The following is a 17964-nucleotide window of genomic DNA, read 5'->3' as shown; positions in this document are numbered from 1 at the left end:
AGCCTTTTCAATTTAATTGATATACTTTTCAATATCATTTATATTTAAAATTATTTAACAGTTATTTTTATAGTGGTACTAATTTATCAAAAGTAGAATCAGTTCCCATATATGCCTTTTTGTATTAAGAAAACTTGTCTCTCGAGATATTTGTAAGTTGTGTGTGTGTTTGTATATTTAATCTATGTGTGTGTGTAATCATCAAATCTTGCGATAAGTTATTGAACATAATGCATTCTTTAGGTTATCGCAATATTTGGAGCGATGTCATTAACTAACTTCAATAAGGTAGTAGCAGACTGATACCTTTAGACAATGAACAAAAAAAAAGCAATCCAATGATAATGTGAAGAAAGGGACATGTGTCAGGTGTCACACAGCAAGAATCGGCCATTTCCAGCAGTTTGGATGATTCCAGCAATGTGACAAGACCTAGCAAGATTGTAACCATAGCAACCACAGGTGCATGTGTCACACATCTCTTCTTCCTCTGAAAGTATCATCTGCAGCTGGATAAAACTCAGACAGACTCGTCCTCACTGAGTGTCACAAGTTGCAATTACATGTTTAGTATGTCCGGTTTTTGTCTGCTGCAGATTTTCCTGATGTTTTACAGAGATCAAGTAGCACATGGTGGCTGGATAGCTCAGTTGGTAGAGCATCCGGCTCCCATCTGGGAGATCAAAGTTGGCTTCCTCCAGGGAAGCCAACTTTTGTGCATTACTGTAATGTAATGCACAAAATGAACCAGGATCGGTTTGGTTGAGCTCTAGTTGCCTTTCTCTAAGATGAAATTATGTAAACTTGTGCTGGTTAACTTTATGAGTGTTCCACCACGGTTCCTCTTTGGCTGGGATGTAGAAGTTCGCTAAGTGGCCTGAGCATGATGAAAACATCTGAGTTGTGCTGAGCTTTTATGTTGTTTTGTGTAAAATTTGATCCATGGATCCGAACGTCCAAACTGTTTAGGTTTGTTGATTAACAGATCTCGACCTCTTACAGTCTGTCATTTAATTCTGCAGTCTGACTATTGGTTAAAATGACTAGATTGAGTTTGTTATATATAAATTAAATGTTCTATTTTCTGTTGAATCTATCCTGTTACATCTGATATCTGCTGGATCTGATTTTAAGGGGCAAAAATCCTTTTTTTTTTCCTTTATTGTATTCTATACCTGCTTTGACATGAGTCAAATATTGAATTATTAAACTGGAACTTGGATCTATAAAGTCAAAATTCATTTGATAAATGGGGCGCACCCACAGCGATCAACTGCCCGCCCTAGTACTCCATCCTGGCGCTGGGACTGGACTTTCATGAAATTTCCTCACTGTCCGAAAGTTTCCCCACTGTGGGACAAATAAAGGATTATTATACTGGAGTATATCAATAGAATACTAAAGCTTAACTGTTGAACTTTAAGAGTAGAAAACTAATCTCATGTCACTCCAGAACGCAGAACTCCAGATATGTTTAATTTTGGGAGGAGTTGATGATGTAATGTGCGAATGGAAAAAATGCAAGTAATACTTTTGTAAATATTATATGGTCTTTGCTTATATAGTACTTTTATCCAAAGCGCTTTGTATATCACATTCACCCATTCACACACACATTCACACACTGATGACACCATGCAAGTTGCTCAACCACAACCCATCAGGAGCAAATAGAGGTTCTGGGTTTGGCTCAGGGACACCTTGACATGAGCTTGACGGGCCGGGATCAAACCAGCAACCCTTGGGTTAAAGGATGACCACTCTACCCACTGAGCCATGCCGCCGCTATAAAGCACACTGTTGGAAAAAACGTGACTTTTGTGAAGAGTTACAGCAGAAAATTTCTTCATGACCAGTTGGTATTCCTCGTGGTTTCATTTTGCCCTTGAGACTGAAGGAGACAGTCATGGTGCGCGCACACACACACACACACACACACACACACACACACACACACACACACACACACACACACACACACACACACACACACACACACACTATTTTGCATTTGCCCCAAAACTAGACAGTGAATAATGTGTTATACAGAGTCACATGTTTCTTCCAACAGTGGGCTTTATAATCATAACAATTCATATTAAGTTGCCAGGCTCATTGTGTTTGTCTGAAACATGTTAACCATGGATGGAAACTGCTGCAAATATCACTGATTTACTTCCTCAAAATATGAACAGTCGGTGTTACAAGAATCTCTAGTGTCCTCTTTTTGAGAGTTTAATTACATAACGGTTACAGCATAGTTGTTATCAACTCAAGAAACCTGATCCTTATTTTACATAAGTCCACAGTCTCCACCATCTCCACCGTGGGTGAGATAAGAAGCTGCACCTCGACTCCAAACACTATAAGCTCATGTAGAATTTGGCAACATTTTCTTTCATAACATTCTGTCATTTTGTTCCGAATATTGTGACTAGCTTCACAAATTCAGTTAAGTGAAACCACAGTGGATGTGAGCAGTTGAAATTTCAGTCATCAAGACAAAGAGCTGAAGCTGCAGCTCACACTGCTTTTAATGATTAGCTGTAGAAAAGTTTGGAAAGCACCGATGTTCACCAAAAAATAGAAATTAAACCATTATGCTATGTGTGTGTGAGTCTGTCCAATAATGTAATTTCCACGGTTCAGTTATGCTGCGTTAAAACTGATGTGTAAATCTAGACAAAGCCAAACTGTCTAAACTGTTCACTGAAACATGAACTCCGCTCTGGTCAGGAGTCCTTAATTGAAATGTGTCTCAAGGGCTCAACCAGCAGCAAATCTGTTCTACCCAGATGTTCTTATCCTCCTTGTCAGACACTTAACTTCTTGACTAGATAACAAATGTATGTCCCCTCTTTAACAGGAAACTAACAGGTCTAGAGACACCTTTACTCTTTATGCACTTCCAGCATTAGAACAAGAGCTAGCTGAAATAAACAGATTTTCTCAGAAAATTGCAAGATGGCAATGTCATCAAGCAACATTCCTGTCAAGGACACAGAAGGGATAATAATGTCTTATGAGAGCTGAGATTGCCTGCCTTGCAGTACTGCTAACAAACCAAGCCTGAGTTTATAAACCTCAAAGTAGAAGAACCATGAAATCACATATACTTTATTAGGTTATATATATATATGGATATGCAGCTGTGTCTGTTTTTGTATCCAACTGTGCTTCTGTAGTCTATAGTAAGTAGTTCCATCTCACCTTCACTAAGGCATGTCCAATCTTGTGCAAATGGCAATTGTACTGCAGAGTCAGCTATAACCCTTCCATTTGTTTGTAGTGAGCTCTTCCTTCATTTGAAGAAAGAGGCCTGCACCTGGACGGCTGCCTGCCAACCTGTCTTTATCACCACATGCTTGAATAACCTCCTTTCAGTCTATACTCCTGTCTGTCGACATATCTGCTTAACTGATTGACTGTCAGGACATTTTCTCACAGTTAGCGTTAATCAATTCAGTGTAACGGTACACCATTACAGGATGATAAAAGCCTGTGTATTTGTGCTGTATTAACGGCATACTATAGCTTCACAAAGAGCAATTAACATAGAAATGACCAAATTACTGAGCTCTGGCCAAGCCATTGGGTGCTATAATTCAGAGAGACTATTGTAACAGGTTTCTGACAGGGTACAGCCTCCAGCCAACACTAACATTCAGAGAGCAAGCGGTCAGCTTGCAGGAAGGAATGTGCTGTTTCAGCAGGTTGTAGGTATTTTGTCATCAAGTATCACACGTCCTCTTGCCCTTCTGTGTATCGATTCTTACTGCACTCCTGGCAAGGGGAGTACAAAACCCTTGACACTCAAAGCACAGAAAAATAAAATATAAAAAATACGTGGCAAGTATGAAAATATATTTTAATTAATAAGAGAAAGTTTTATACAGGCAAATTTAGAATCTTAGAGGATATCACTGGGTTTGCCGAGTGGTGCTGCATTAGCATACACCTACATCTTCTTAGTCTTAGCTATGCGTCTAGCTAGCTCATTTGGACCAGTCATCTCTCTGCCTGGTCCTGGAGTTGTTTCTTAATCACCCACCCCATCATCCCAACCTCCTTCATTTGCATAGAAATATCTTAATTACGACCACATTCTGAGCTAGGTGCAGATGGCCACGAGAAAGATGCATTCAGGAGTAAAATGATAGATTATCTCCTCATGAATGTGATCAGATATTCTTTCTAGCACAAGACTAAAAAAGTAATTTCCATAAGCATACTGATTCACATTTACATAGAAATGAATCCAAATGCAAAGCAGCATGTACTTGAATCAGGTTCCCTGACTGTACTCAGGCATCAACAGGCATTACCAAGACAACAAAAGAAAAAAAAAATCTATATCCATCAAGTATGTCAATGAAGTATTTGCAACATTTCACTGAACACAAGGAGGAAAGAGAGCAGACTATTTCAACTGAGGTTTCAACTGAGGTTGTCACAGGATCTTATGTTGAAGCTAAGTTATAAATTAAATTAATAACACAGAAACTTAATATATATATATATATATATATATATATATATATATATATATGTGTGTGTGTGTGTGTGTGTGTGTGTGTGTGTCATATAAGCCATATCCTGAATTTATTAGCAAAATAAGCCATCCGAATGTGTTGTTGGTATATAAACGGCAATCATTTCACACACTACATTCTTACTGCTTTACATGATGAAAGTATACTTAAAGGAATGAAAGTTTTCATTCTTACAAAAGGCATTGAATCTATTTTTTGTTTAGTATAAAATGCAAATCCTAAACATAAAAAAAATCACATAAAGGTTGTTAGTTTCTGCAGGCTATGGTTTTGACATTTTACACGCAGAGCTTGGGGGACGAAGCATGACAAACAGGATGGCATTAAGTAGTGAAATTAATCAGGATTTATTTCATGCATCCTATGACTAGCATGGCGCAAATCATATTAAGGGAAAATACAGAGAATCAAAAATTAGTTTAAACAGGTCTTTGTTTCTAAAACAGTTTAATGGATAATATGCAGGACACTTTTCTGTGTGCATGCACTGCACATTACTTCATAGAATCATAAATTAGGTTGTTATTTTACATTTCTGGCTACATCAAAGAGTTGACTCAGTAGAATTAATAAAGTTATGTGGCAGAAATAAGGATAATGTTTTAATGTGTTCTTTTACAAGCATGATAACACTTTATGCTTGATTATTAACTTGTGTATTATTTGCATAAACCAATTATATACTAAGGAATCCAAGGTTATCCCTATAGACACTGGAAAAAATGGAAATATCTGCTTCATGTTCAGAAGGTATATGCAAGGCAAGAATTTAAATTGAAAAGATTGAGAAAACTTGTAATGTTTTGAGAAAGTCTGTATTCTTACTTAAGATGGTTTTTACCTACTTCAAAGAATACTTCAGAATACTCATCCTTTCTGAATGATGACTGGCTTGAATTATAACTAGTGAACCAGCTGTTTCCAGTCTGAGCTGCCAAACAATGAACAAAGACTGACTGGTTTCTACCTAGCTATGATATCTAAAATATTCCAAAAGGTTGAAGCAGCTGAATGGAAAACTGGCTTCTGAATTTAGAGTCAGATTAACAAAGATCAGTGTTTTCTGTGATGTTTTCAGATGTTATATTCACAGCTAGTAATAAATAAACTCAGAGTACAGATCCCAATTTCTAAAGTCACAACTTAAATGAAGCTAGACAGATTTTTGTGCAAACTATAGAAAATCTTTGTATTTTGCTTAATAAGGACATATTCAACTCTAATTTTCCCTCCAAAATTAAGTAACTTCTACTTTATCTTGACAAGAAATGTAAAGAGGTATTAAGTTTATACTTACATCCGGTTTGGACAAAGGCAGGCTTTGTACCAACTCTGCAGGCACACCAAAGCCTGGATGTCCAGCCTTTAAACCCGTTAAAGCCCCTCCAGTCATTGAATCAGCCCCCCAGGTTACCCACCATGGCCTGCATCCATTCAGCTGTGACTAAGTGACTCTCCCCATGTTTCATAATGAAATCATTCAGTCATGCGCAGGAAGTTCTTTAGCCTGTGTAGCCATGAAAGAATGCTAGTTATGTTAGTTCACTTGCACATGGCAGGCCCGTTGGGACAGAGATAGTATTAGTTACTTTGCCACCTGATGTCTGGCAAAAAGCACCAGAACACTGAAAATGAGGCAGTAAATTTGTTTTTCAATAGGCTTTCAATTAAAATGTTTACTGGCTCCACTGACATGAGTTAAATTATCTCTTTAATGAATACAAGGTAATAGCCAGGAGTCTTTCAGCTCAGCTTAGCACTGAGACAGGAAACAGAGAAAAACAGCTTAACCAATAATTAGAAAAGTATTTCAAATAGTGCCTACAACATTCAGTCATCAACAGGTTGCAAACTAAGTGGAACAACAAGTCGAACATGGATCTGCAGGACAAAGTGGGCTGACTTGTGAGGTTATGCACTCATACTAAATAAAGCGTGCAGTTGTGTATGTTGCAAAGGCAAAGGCAAATTTATTTGTATGCCACATTTCATGTACAAGACAATTCAAAGTGCTTTACATAAATTATTACAACAGGATGCAGACAAGTGCATTAAAAAAAATGATATTAAAAAAAAAGATAAAAAGAAATGCAATTAATGAAATAAAAGCAGAAGGAATATGCTAAAATAAAATGCAAGAAATAAAGTTAAAGACAATATTAAAACATGATTCCAGCTTAAAAGAACCAGATGTAGATTTTGACTTCTAAATAAAAACTATTGAAATGCAGCAGAGAACAGGTGGGTCTTTAACCTTGATCTAAATAAACTGAGTGTTTCAGCTGATTTGAGGCTTTCTGGGAGTTTGTTCCAGACATGTGGAGCATAGAAGCTGAATGCAGCTTCTCCATGTCTGGTTCTGACTCTGGGAACTGATAAGAAACTGGAACCAGATGACCTGAGGGTTCTGGCAGGTTCATAATGGGTCAAGAGGTCACTGATGTATTTTGGTCCTAAACCATTCAGAGTTTTATAGACCAGCAGCAGAACTTTAAAATCTATTCTCTGGCGAACAGGCAGCCAGTGTAAAGACCTCAGAGCTGGACTGATGTGGTCCACTTTCTTGGTCTTAGTGAGGACTCGAGCAGCAGAGTTCTGGATCAGCTGCAGGTGTCTAATTGATTTTTTAGGTAGACCTGTGAAGACACTGTTACAATAATCAAGCCGACTAAAGATGAATGCATGGACTAGGTTTTCCAGGTCCTGCTGAGTCATCAGATCTTTGCAACAGGATATACTGAAAGCAGTTATTAATGATTATGGTATGAGAAATTATGACAAATAGTTCAGCTCTACAACTTACAGCGCGATAGGCAGATATTCTTTTTCCTTATGGAAGGCTTCATCAAACAAGATGAAACAGAAAGGGTTCATTAGTGTGCTGTTGATGGGAAATTATGGGTTTATAGCTAAATGTTTCCAGTAATTAACAACTAGTCAAATTTAAACTAATTTAGTCTAATTTATTTTGGTGGATTGTCATTGAGAGATTTTCTTCACTGTAGCCCATAAAATGTTACATTAATTAGAACAACATTATTTAACATGGCAGACTGAGGAGCCTGACTTTTCTTATTTTACTGTTTTAGAAAATGATGGGGGTTTACAATGGTTTATGTACACAGCTGGGGCTCTTTTACTTGCCTGCCTGGCAGTGTCTGTGTGTGTTGGCGTGTCCATGGAGATGATCCTCCCTCAGCTCCTCTGGAATGTTTGCAATGTGAACAAAGAAGAGGAAGATTACGGATACCTGGGGTCTGTGCTCGGGCCTGCCTTGAGCCCCTAGCTGTCGAACTATCTGATCCTCAGTCTTTTCTGAAAATAAGCATATCTGGCAGGAACAGCAGAACACTGACATTTAAAGGAGCGCCATAACTAATTTGTTGTACTCTGCATTACAGCCCACTGCCACTGGTGCTACATGAAGTTGCAACCCACTTTATATAGCTGTGTGCATTAGAGTTTTCTTGCTATTGGGTGGGAAGGAGGGGGGCTGAAAAACACAGGAAGAGTGAGGGGAGAACATATGTGACCAGTTAGAGAGTGATTGAACCACCTCTTTGATTTCCTCCCCATTAGTGTGATTACTGCTGGCATGGTCCCCAGTTAAAAGACTTTCTGGTGCAGAGGAATTCACAAAAAAAAGAAGCTAATTAGGAAAATGAAACTTGTATTCTCTATTTAAGTAATAAAAGGAAGCTGACAGGGATGTTAACCACAAAGACAGAGGCACAGCAGGAAGGGTAAAATGCAGATGAAATACATGTTGTGGAAATTGCACAGGATGGGAAAGAAGAAAGGTTGTGAGCCTGGTTTAAGAATACAGACCTCATTTTGACATTGTTTTTAATCCCTAGTATCTGTAGCTTGCTGTAAATCTCTCTGCAGTGCATAAACAGACATGCTTAGAGCCATGCCCAGCTGCAAGTGCAACCTTTGCAACCTTACTGAGACCCAAATGTTCCCATATAATCCAACTCTACACCCAAATCATTAACATGACCTGCTTCTGTCTATACAGCAGTCAGTGAGCATATTTATCCCAAAGTCCCTTTTGACCGCTAAGGCTGGAAAAACAAAAAGAAAAACAAAACAAAACAAACAAACAGAAAAACTCCAGTTACACCTACTTACACCACTGTTGGAAAAGCACAAATTACTGACATGCGTGCTGTAAGCCAGGTAACATATCACAAGGACAAAAATCGAGATGCTATTTGGAGAAGATGCACTCATCCAATGGAGCTGCAGGAATAGTTAATGGTTTGTCTTCTGGCTTCATGTATAAAGGAGTAAAAGAAACCATATGAGGAGTAGGATAGCAGAAGGCTGGAAAGAATTTGGCCTTCAAAAGTTTGATCGTTCCCCTCTGATGGGCTTGTAATTTTAGGAACCAGACATAGAACTGAGCATACAGTGGAACGAATAAAGAAAGGATGTACCCATAAGAGTCAGGTTAAAGTTTGGTGTGGTGATGAAACACGCACTTGAATTACAGAAACCTATGAGCATTTTACTTGTATTTTTTGCTTTTCTTGGAATCTTCTTAGAGTTGGAAATTCAGTCAGTGGAAAAGGGTAAAGGCTCTCCTTTAACAGCAAAGCCCACTAACTGAGGCATTGGCCTCTTATCATTACCTGCATCCACTGGGGGTGTTTTTTACATCTTCGCTCAACAGATTGAGACAAAAGCCACCCAGCATAACAATATGATAACCATTTAAAATATACAAATACACTGCAGTGTGGACAGTAATGCTTCTCAAACCATGTAAAAAAAATCAGTTGTCTCCTTCAGTTCATTTTGAATTTAAAAGGGAGAAAGATTCATGCTGTAGCATGTCTGTAACTAACAGTGAGGCTTTTAGGGAACAGTGTGCCTGCACATGATATTCCTACAGCACAATGCGATGACTGTATGGTCAAATACAGAGGCTATGGGGGCCTGAACCACCCCCTGCCCCAAGAATTCACATAACAAAGGCAAACACTCATGATTTAATGCCCTCTGATAAGGCAGTTAACTTTGGACACTTAAAAAACACAGTCTAAACAACAGCTGAGTTAAATTATAGTGTATTTATCAAAAAGGACAAGTTTTTGGAATGTTACAGTGTACATTAAATTAGTTTTCCATCAAAACTGTTTGTCAGACAATATACAACTTATAAATGCATAATAGATATGACAGACCTATGACTTTAAGGCTGAGTATGCAATCTCAACACATTTACATGTGTACACGGTGCTATTTATTACAATGTGTGCAAATTACTGTCTAGAAAAAGCGCGGAAATATAGAACAGAAATATAGAAGCTCAAGAAAGGTCAACTTAGGTTAAGGCTTAATAGTGCATGGGATTACTGAATACAAGGCAAAAATCCAAACACATTAAAGGTTACATTTTGTACCCTTGTCACAAATCAGCCTACTCTTCACATTACTTTTTATTTGGGTGAGCATCAGTGGAGTAAAGTTAAAAAAAAAAAACTAGCCACAATTCTCCTCACAGTGAGGCATAGAGTGAAAATCTTAGTGGAAAGCTTAAAAATATGTCAAATTTACTTATTCATAAGTAGGCAACACATTCTATTCACAAGAGGTAGTTCACCTGGATATTAAAGACAGTTTTGTGTGATGCACAGCAGTTTTGCACAGGTGCACAAATTTCGTTTGCAAAGCTCACTGTGTTATGCAAACAACAAAATCCATCACCGGTGCGTGCAGAATGTTCACAGCTGGCTGTACTTTTTTTTGCAATGCAAAATGTGTCTGTATAATCTGTCTATCCTGTCCTGGAGAACCCTCGCGTGCTCATCTGAGAGAAATCCTAATTCCTGGGACAAAGGCTCGCTGTCTCTGTAGAGCTCCAGCAGCCTTTGCCTGGAGTCTCTGCGCCTGTGCAGCTCCGCCACGCGCTGCGTGGTCCTTTTTCTGAACACGCACACAGAGCCCAGGACTGAATTGTGATATTTCTCCCACATATTTAGCACCCGAAAGCCGTGCACGAGCCCGGCTTCGTTGTCAATGAATACGAGGTCACCGCGAGGTGTTCTAAGGAGGTTATTGGTGTCCCTTTCCATTACATGTGAGTCCCACTGCAGACTGAACAAATTGCTCACGAGTCTGTCGAAGTTTGCGGTCAGGTAGTCGAACATGATCAGGTCGGTCCACTGCATTAGCTCCAGCAGCTCGGCTGTCGTCTTGTTCCTGAGCCCCTCCAGCAAAGGATGCAGCCCGCTACTCTCCTGCCTGAGCGGCGCAGGTGTGACAACCCCCGTTAGGTTTGAGATCCACTCTGTGAGAGAAACCACGGCTCGATCGCTCCACTGTAAACTATCTATCCGCGTCCTCACAGCCGCCCATTGTTCACTGTCACCGTTAAGCTGGGACAGTATAAGAGGAGGCAGATTTGTGATGCCCAGCAAATTGGCAAGGTAATACGTCAAAGTTTCTCCTTGCACCTGGTCCGCGTTTATTCCATAACGTACGCACGCTTTTGTCCCATCTGCAAATGTGGCGAGCTGGTTGGATATTCTGCCGCAACCAGGCTCCAGTTTGACAACACGGGATGCCCTCGTCTTCTTCCACCAAGCACGAGAGTATTCGTCCGTGAATACTACAGGGACGATATCCTCCAGCCAATCACTCCAAAATATCCCGTTGTCCAGAGGGGAGCCTGACTTGACCGGATCCACCCGCTGCGTTGACCTCTTGTTATCCCCATTCACATGGTAATATCGACTTCCTATAGAGACAGGTTGATTGGTGAGGTTGCGAGATTCAGGTCTGCCCCCCGAGTGCGGTCTTTGTGGCGCTGGAACAGCAAGCAGTGCTCGGAAAGTTTTAGCCGAGAGGTCCTCTGGGAAACCTTGGTAAAAAGACCCTCCACCCGGTACCGAGAACCTCCGTTTGTGCCGCTCCAAACGGTCCTCCAGTGCGCTCCAGACGTAGAAAACACTTGCGAGGGCGCACATTAGGAGTACGGCGAACAAGTTTGCTGTAAGAACCCTCATTGTGTAAATCACCTTTTCATTCAGCCAGCAGAACTCCAGCAGAATTTAATAATGGAGAAAGAAACGGGTATCCTCAGTCCACAGTTGGGCTGTGCGCCCCGTGTCCCGCACACCCCTGACGCACAGCGGCACACAGACGGACTGTCTGAGATCACAGTAAGGAGAGAATCTACGATTCTGCGTGAATCTCATCTCCTGTCTCTCTTAAATGCACCTGGAAACAGAAAAAAACATTCCGGACGATCACAGTGGATATAATCTATTAGACGTTCTCCGTTGTAACCTACTGGCGTGGTGGAGGCTTTCTGTTCGTATACGCTTCTCGGACTCTCATCTTCCCCCTTCTCTCTCTCTCTCTCTCTCTCTCTCTCTCTGACTGAGTGTGATTTGTGGTGATGTAGACTCGCCGAGAGACACTAGGCGGTGGGACACGTGACTTCAGTCCCGAGGTGGTGGGCGGATCGTGGGAAGGAGGGTTCAGAGAGGAGTGGAACAAGTGCACCGCACCGCGTTTTATGTGTGTGTGTGTGTGTGAGGGGGGGCTGTGAGAGGATTGTACGGTACTGGACCACGCAACCATTATGATAATTAATACCCATAGCAGAGTCAGCCTACTCTGAAATTATTCTCACCATTTTAAGTAAATTACATTTGGCGCTTGTGTACAAGCCTTCTGTGTGAAAGAAGCAAAGGGAGGGGAGGAATATCCTGAACTCACTTTGTCCAAATTAATTTAGGCATTCAGGAGTTTTTAAAGGCCACATCCTGCCCACCATTAGGTCATTGTGATTCACAGAAAGCAACAACCCTCTAATTTATTTATTCATTTTTCTGTCTGCAGTCTTCTCCAGAGAGTTAATGTTGACATATACAGTTAAGTTTTAGTTTTTAATCTTAAACAGTATAGGTTTTGGGTCCAGAGCAGGAGGAGTCTACATGGTCAAATAGTGGAATGAATCAACAGAAAAAAACAACTAAGAACTCAGATCAGATAATAGGAAAAGAACAAAATTTATATGTTTGTTGTAGACTCATAGGCATTAATATGGGCCTGTTTCCCTTTGCAAAATGCAATCAGAAAGAATGTCTTCCATTTAATAATTTGTCACTGATGCACAAAGTCATTTTTATCCAGTTTTACAATAAGCACCCCAGTTTTATCCCAAAGTAGCTGATAAGATTAGGCCCAGTTAATGGCTCCCAACTAGCTTTTTAATAATTCCTCATTAACACCCTCGCACACGTTTTACAATTCGAATAATGTTTTGACACTCTATCTCGAATCTTAGTTTCCTAATCAAATTAACTGAGTCATTTTATAACAACATGTTGGCATGCTAAATTGTCTGAGTCAAACAGACAGCAGCAGACAAGAATGCACAATAAATTACAGGTCCACTGACGCATGCTCCAAGTGCCTTAGGCTTGGAAAGTCTTATCTCCATGCTAATACTTGTGTTATTTCATAGCTTGAAGACAGACACTTTAAACTACATAAAAAACAGCCATGTTAGTTTGTTGTTTATAATCCAGTTGAGAGCACACAGGGGAAAAACAAAATCCCTTAAACAGGCGGTAATTTTACTGTGGTCATATTACTAACGAAGCCTTCTCCTAAGCTTTGCCAGGTTAGATGTTGGAGTTTTTATCTGAAGAATGATTTGCTTTGTTTAAGCTTGTATTTACTCTGCATTGCAGATTGACAGCAGAGGCAGTGCAGGGGGAATGAAAATTCCCTGTGTGTGAGAACAGAAGCATGTAAAAGTGCTACAATCTTAAGAGAGGCTTTGTGAAGTGTTGCATGTACATGTTTTTCTAAACATGCAGACAAAAAGGGTTTTTCTCTGTGGAGGTGGAGTTTTTCTGTCTACTGTTTAAAACAAAATAGCCCTTTCTAATTTCACTTTCCATCTATTTCTGTGCTTGTACGAAATAAGTCATTTCCCATCACTACTCAGTTGAAGACTTACTAAAAAACAGGACTTATGGCCTTTGGAGTCTAGACATGGATACTGAAGACGGCTTAATTGCATTGCTGGAATTCTGTCTGATGTGTGTTTCTTTTTAGGCGAGTAGGGTAACTGGCTGGTTTAGTCTGCGGCACCATGGTCCTTGGTGTCCCTTTCCTTAAGCACAAGTGTGGGCATGGTCACATATCAACCATATCTGTTTCACAACCTGTGTTATCGGCAGGTCATCCAACCTCTGAGTGCCCCCTCAGCATTGCCACAGCCCCTCCTGTCGCATTCCTCCTCCTATAGCAGCCCCAAGAGGGCCATAACACAGGGGAAAGTTTCTCTATACCAATCATGGCCGACAGTGGTCAAGCGTCATAGTGGCACAAGAGAGCTCAGACTGTCTGTCATTCTGTCTGCAGCGACACAGTACACCCCATCACTGGCCGTCTGACAACGCCACAGCTGTGATACAATCTCGCCTTCTCTGTGTGGTTCCTGTCTGCCAGCACAGATGGACACAGGGAGGGGCCGCAGACATAAAGCGATGGAGACAGAGGAGGAGAAAGTGCAGTGGGCTTATGTCACCTCATAGTCTAAGGTTAGTTCATGCTGAGTAATAACTCAAAGGTCCCTCAACACTTTGCAGCAGTCTGTTTTCTGGCCTGAATAATGAATGTGCAGGGCTTCCATTAGCGTTGAAAGCTACGATCATTTCACAGGGCCTGATGATTACTCATGCTCTGGGATTCAGGGAGGGGTGGGGGGAGATCCATGGGGATGAATTTCTGTCTCCTGGTTTATGTTAGCAATGAAAGTATCTGTATGAATGTGTATTCTTTGGATTTGTGTATGTGCGCTTGTATGTGTTTTTTCTAAAAAAGTGAGATGATTCGATAATAACTAGGAGATATGTCAGTTTGATAGAGTGTTCTCATAGCATCTACTGTGTATGGACAGTAAATATGTCCAGTGAACTGTCAGTATTTATATTGAATCCAGGAACTGAAAATTTTTCATCTCTTCAAGACATCTAGCATGTCTGTAGTTTTTCATGGTGATAAAATTTGGATTAAAAAAAATGGGAGATGGAGATGTGTTTTTACTATAAATGTTTCAGAAACAGATCATTTTAGTAACTAATGGTAAAAGGTAATTTTTTTCACCAAATTGACGTTATAGTCAACATGGTACTTTTTTGTAGAGGGTACTGATGTTAAATTTGAGAGGTCATGCACTCGGTCCTAGAATGATGCAGTTTCTCTCCTGGCCTTATCATGGCAGAAATGTAGGCAGTGAGCAGACATAAGCAGCCTGTGCAAATCACACCAAATCTGTTGCTACTACAAGAGATACACTGCACTGCTGAGACCTGAGCATGGCACACAGCCACCAAACTGCTGCCTTTTCTCCCCACTATTCACTGCAGTTTCACTAGAGTGTCTTTGCCAATTTCACAGGCTCAAGGTTTTAAGAAAAAAAGTCCAGTTGCTGTTTAGTAATGAATGAGTTATTGCTGATAAATGCTTAATTCCTCTCCTAGTTATGGAGGAAATTTAGAAGGCTCGGTTTATTGATATACTGTGTTCCCCATCTCCATCTGGTTTCAATGCAGCAGAGGAGTGGAGGAGAGTTGAATCAGAAGAGTGGCGGGCCATTGAAATTCAGTGCTATACAAGGGGGACTCTCTTGCAAGAGTGAAATGTGGAGGGAAAGAAGGAGATGTACTGTGGAGCCACTCGTTTAAAGAATCAGTGTCCAATCTCCTGGAGTACACCCGCTGACCTGTCATGGCAAATCCCGTATTAAATAAGTCAGAAAAAGAATTCTTTTTCTTTCCTTTATGCTAACTGGCTTACTAACAGAAGTGTGCCTAGTACTCTGTGATGGCATCCTCCATTAGATTAGCAAACAAAGTCATTTTATATACATCTAATCCGTATTTTGGAAAGTCATGAAATTCAACCATGTGATGCAGTTTTGGCTTAGCTATCACGGGGATCATACGGTCAGTTAAGATTAGAGATGGAGGTTAAATGTCTTTCTAATATTTCAGTGAAAAATTTAGCGGTTTCAAGTTTAATAGGCGAACAGCATGCGGTGCTCGCTCTCATATCACGTTGGAATGAGCATACTGTAGGCTATGTGCAAGCAGAGAGCGCTGCGGTTTACATGCATCTTCTTGCTCAACTCCTCCCCGCCCTCTTCACATTTCTAACCAGTTTAAGTAACCACTAATGAAAAACATGAAGCCTTTTTCAGCATTTGGGCCGAGCTTATGCAGAGAAAATGGGAAATTCAGTCACTTTTTGAACAGATGTATGAGGATGAATTTATCAGCATGATTTATTATAACTAGGGCAAATTACTTTGTAGGTTTGACGTAAATAATATATATAGAAAAGAAAACCATAGTCCTTATTTCAAATGACTAATTTAGCAGCCTAAGGGCAGATTAACAGGCCTTTGGAGTGCTGTTTCAATATTTATTTGCCATATGGGGCAAACTGTGAGCACATGCTCACAAAAAATAACTGTTGCACCAGTTGTCTTGTTAGGCATTCATTTGATCTTCGCACTTCAAATTTGTCTTTAACTGTATAAGTAAGACATTAGCTCAACAGAGAAAAGCAATATGCTGACAGAGGACAGCTCAGAGTTTGGCAGCTCTGTCAGTGGTAATTATCATTTGTCATTGATCTGTTTATAGTGAAACACAATAGTAATTAGGATCATTTACACTGGCTACATTTGAACCTTGCCTTCTGCGCCATCTTTAAAAGTTTTTGCTTTTTCAGCCTGAAGATTTACAATATGTGTCCCAGTTGCAGCTCTTTTTGTGGTTCTTCAGCAGGAGAAATAGTTGTGTTACGGCATGAAGGGAGGGGGAAAGCCAAAGTACCAAACACAACAGTGACCCATTGGCATCCTGACCTTTTTCCTACCCATGAGACTGGTAGTGATGACAGGACTCCTTGAGGGGGAAGGGTAAGCAAACAAGCCACATGGAAAAATACTTCCCTGCAAACGCTGCAAGACAAACAAAAATATGGGGCTTACTTCAAATTTTCTTAGCTTTTTTCTTTTTTTTTATTCAAATTGACGTGAAATACAGACTGGTTGAGTTAATCAGGAGCAACATATATGTTGTTATATCCCACCTCATCAAACCGTGCTATCTAAACAATAAGCTTGCCTTTCTTAGCAGGATTTAAGTACAAAAGGATTTCACATTTACTCTTTTCCATCACTTTAAACTTCTCATACAGTGCATATCTGACCTATTAGATATCAGGAAGTTAACCATAGATTCTAAGCTGAATTTTACAGCTTGAAGCCTTTGGGATTGTTCATGGTAGCATGCACAGTCTACACTGGTGTTTCACACCACTCACACTATCCCCTTATCTCATTTCCCAATTTGCACACACTCGATTCCCCACTTGACTCCCCTATTTGTGTCTCAGTCCCTCCTACCAGATGGGTGAGCAGAGGAGGTGAAGACAGACATGAGGACAGATGAGTGAAGTGACAAACATTAAATAAAATGAGACGTCCTTGCTTCAAAGGCAAACCAATGTCAATTAAATATTCTTTAGGTGCATTTAAGGAAATGAAACATCTTTCAAAGTGTTTAGTTATGAGGATGAAGGATAATGGAGACAAGGAGGCTAAAATTAGACAAATGGGATGATCCTAATATCTCACAGATGTAAACACATGTATATCAGTTGTAGTATTTTGCTGCCACTTTGCAGACATCTTAATTACAACTCCATTCTTTAGAGTTTATTGTGATTAAACCAGTTTTGATCTTTCCTATTCTAACTAAAGCTAACTGTAAACCAATCACCACTGACCTTTGGGAAGTGTAATTTCTGAGGGCTATGCGCTGTTAGCTTTTTGAAGCTAATGGTACGTTAGCTCCAAAATTGGCTGTATGTGTGGGCTGTGGGTAATGCATGGTAAAGTGTATTTTACTTGCCTATGCCTCACTGGTGCCTAGAATTACTAATGTAGCAGATAGGAGCTCACCACTGATAGATTTGTGTCCCACCGGACAGGTTTGTATCACAGTTGGCTGTCAGCACATACATTACACCATTTAAGCAAGAATGATCACAGCTATTAGCAACAAAGCAGGCCCAACTGAATAATTTAATGTGCTGGGTAGTAGTGGCAGTGGCTGATAAAAGAACTAGAGAACTGATCAAAACAAGCAGGCTTCACCCAACTGTGGGGATGTAAATAATAAAGAAGGATTAAAGTGATTAGTTGTGGTTCCTCCTACTTACCTTCCTCCTCCTCTGAGATTCCAGCTGTGGTCATTTAGATTTCACTTTGCTGTTTGCAATGGCAAATCAATGTGTTTCACAAGAGATGGAGGTGAGAGGGAAGAGAAGTGTTTTATGTGGCCTTCACAAGGTGATGTGTTGAGGC

General features: G+C 40.2%; 2 protein-coding genes across 2 annotated transcripts in view; one reads left to right on the top strand and one right to left on the bottom strand.

The window, feature by feature from the left end:
* The window catches only part of pamr1b (peptidase domain containing associated with muscle regeneration 1b), a 56929-nt gene that overhangs the window by 956 nt on the left and 38009 nt on the right, over positions 1-17964 (top strand). Inside the window, exon 2 of the mRNA XM_041997610.1 lies at positions 13947-14125. The gene's annotated coding sequence lies outside the window, so the exon portion shown is untranslated. The remainder of the gene's footprint in view (positions 1-13946; positions 14126-17964) is intronic.
* On the bottom strand, positions 7244-11928 carry fjx1 (four-jointed box kinase 1). The gene has a single exon (XM_041997611.1). It carries the CDS (start codon positions 11567-11569, stop codon positions 10286-10288), a length of 1284 nt encoding a protein of 427 aa, XP_041853545.1. The 5' UTR covers positions 11570-11928; the 3' UTR covers positions 7244-10285.

The sequence above is a fragment of the Melanotaenia boesemani genome, chromosome 10 (assembly GCF_017639745.1).
Source record: "Melanotaenia boesemani isolate fMelBoe1 chromosome 10, fMelBoe1.pri, whole genome shotgun sequence".
Taxonomy (NCBI): domain Eukaryota; kingdom Metazoa; phylum Chordata; class Actinopteri; order Atheriniformes; family Melanotaeniidae; genus Melanotaenia; species Melanotaenia boesemani.
The sequence above is the reverse complement of the archived record's forward strand: the minus strand, read 5'-3'. Positions and strand labels throughout refer to the sequence as shown.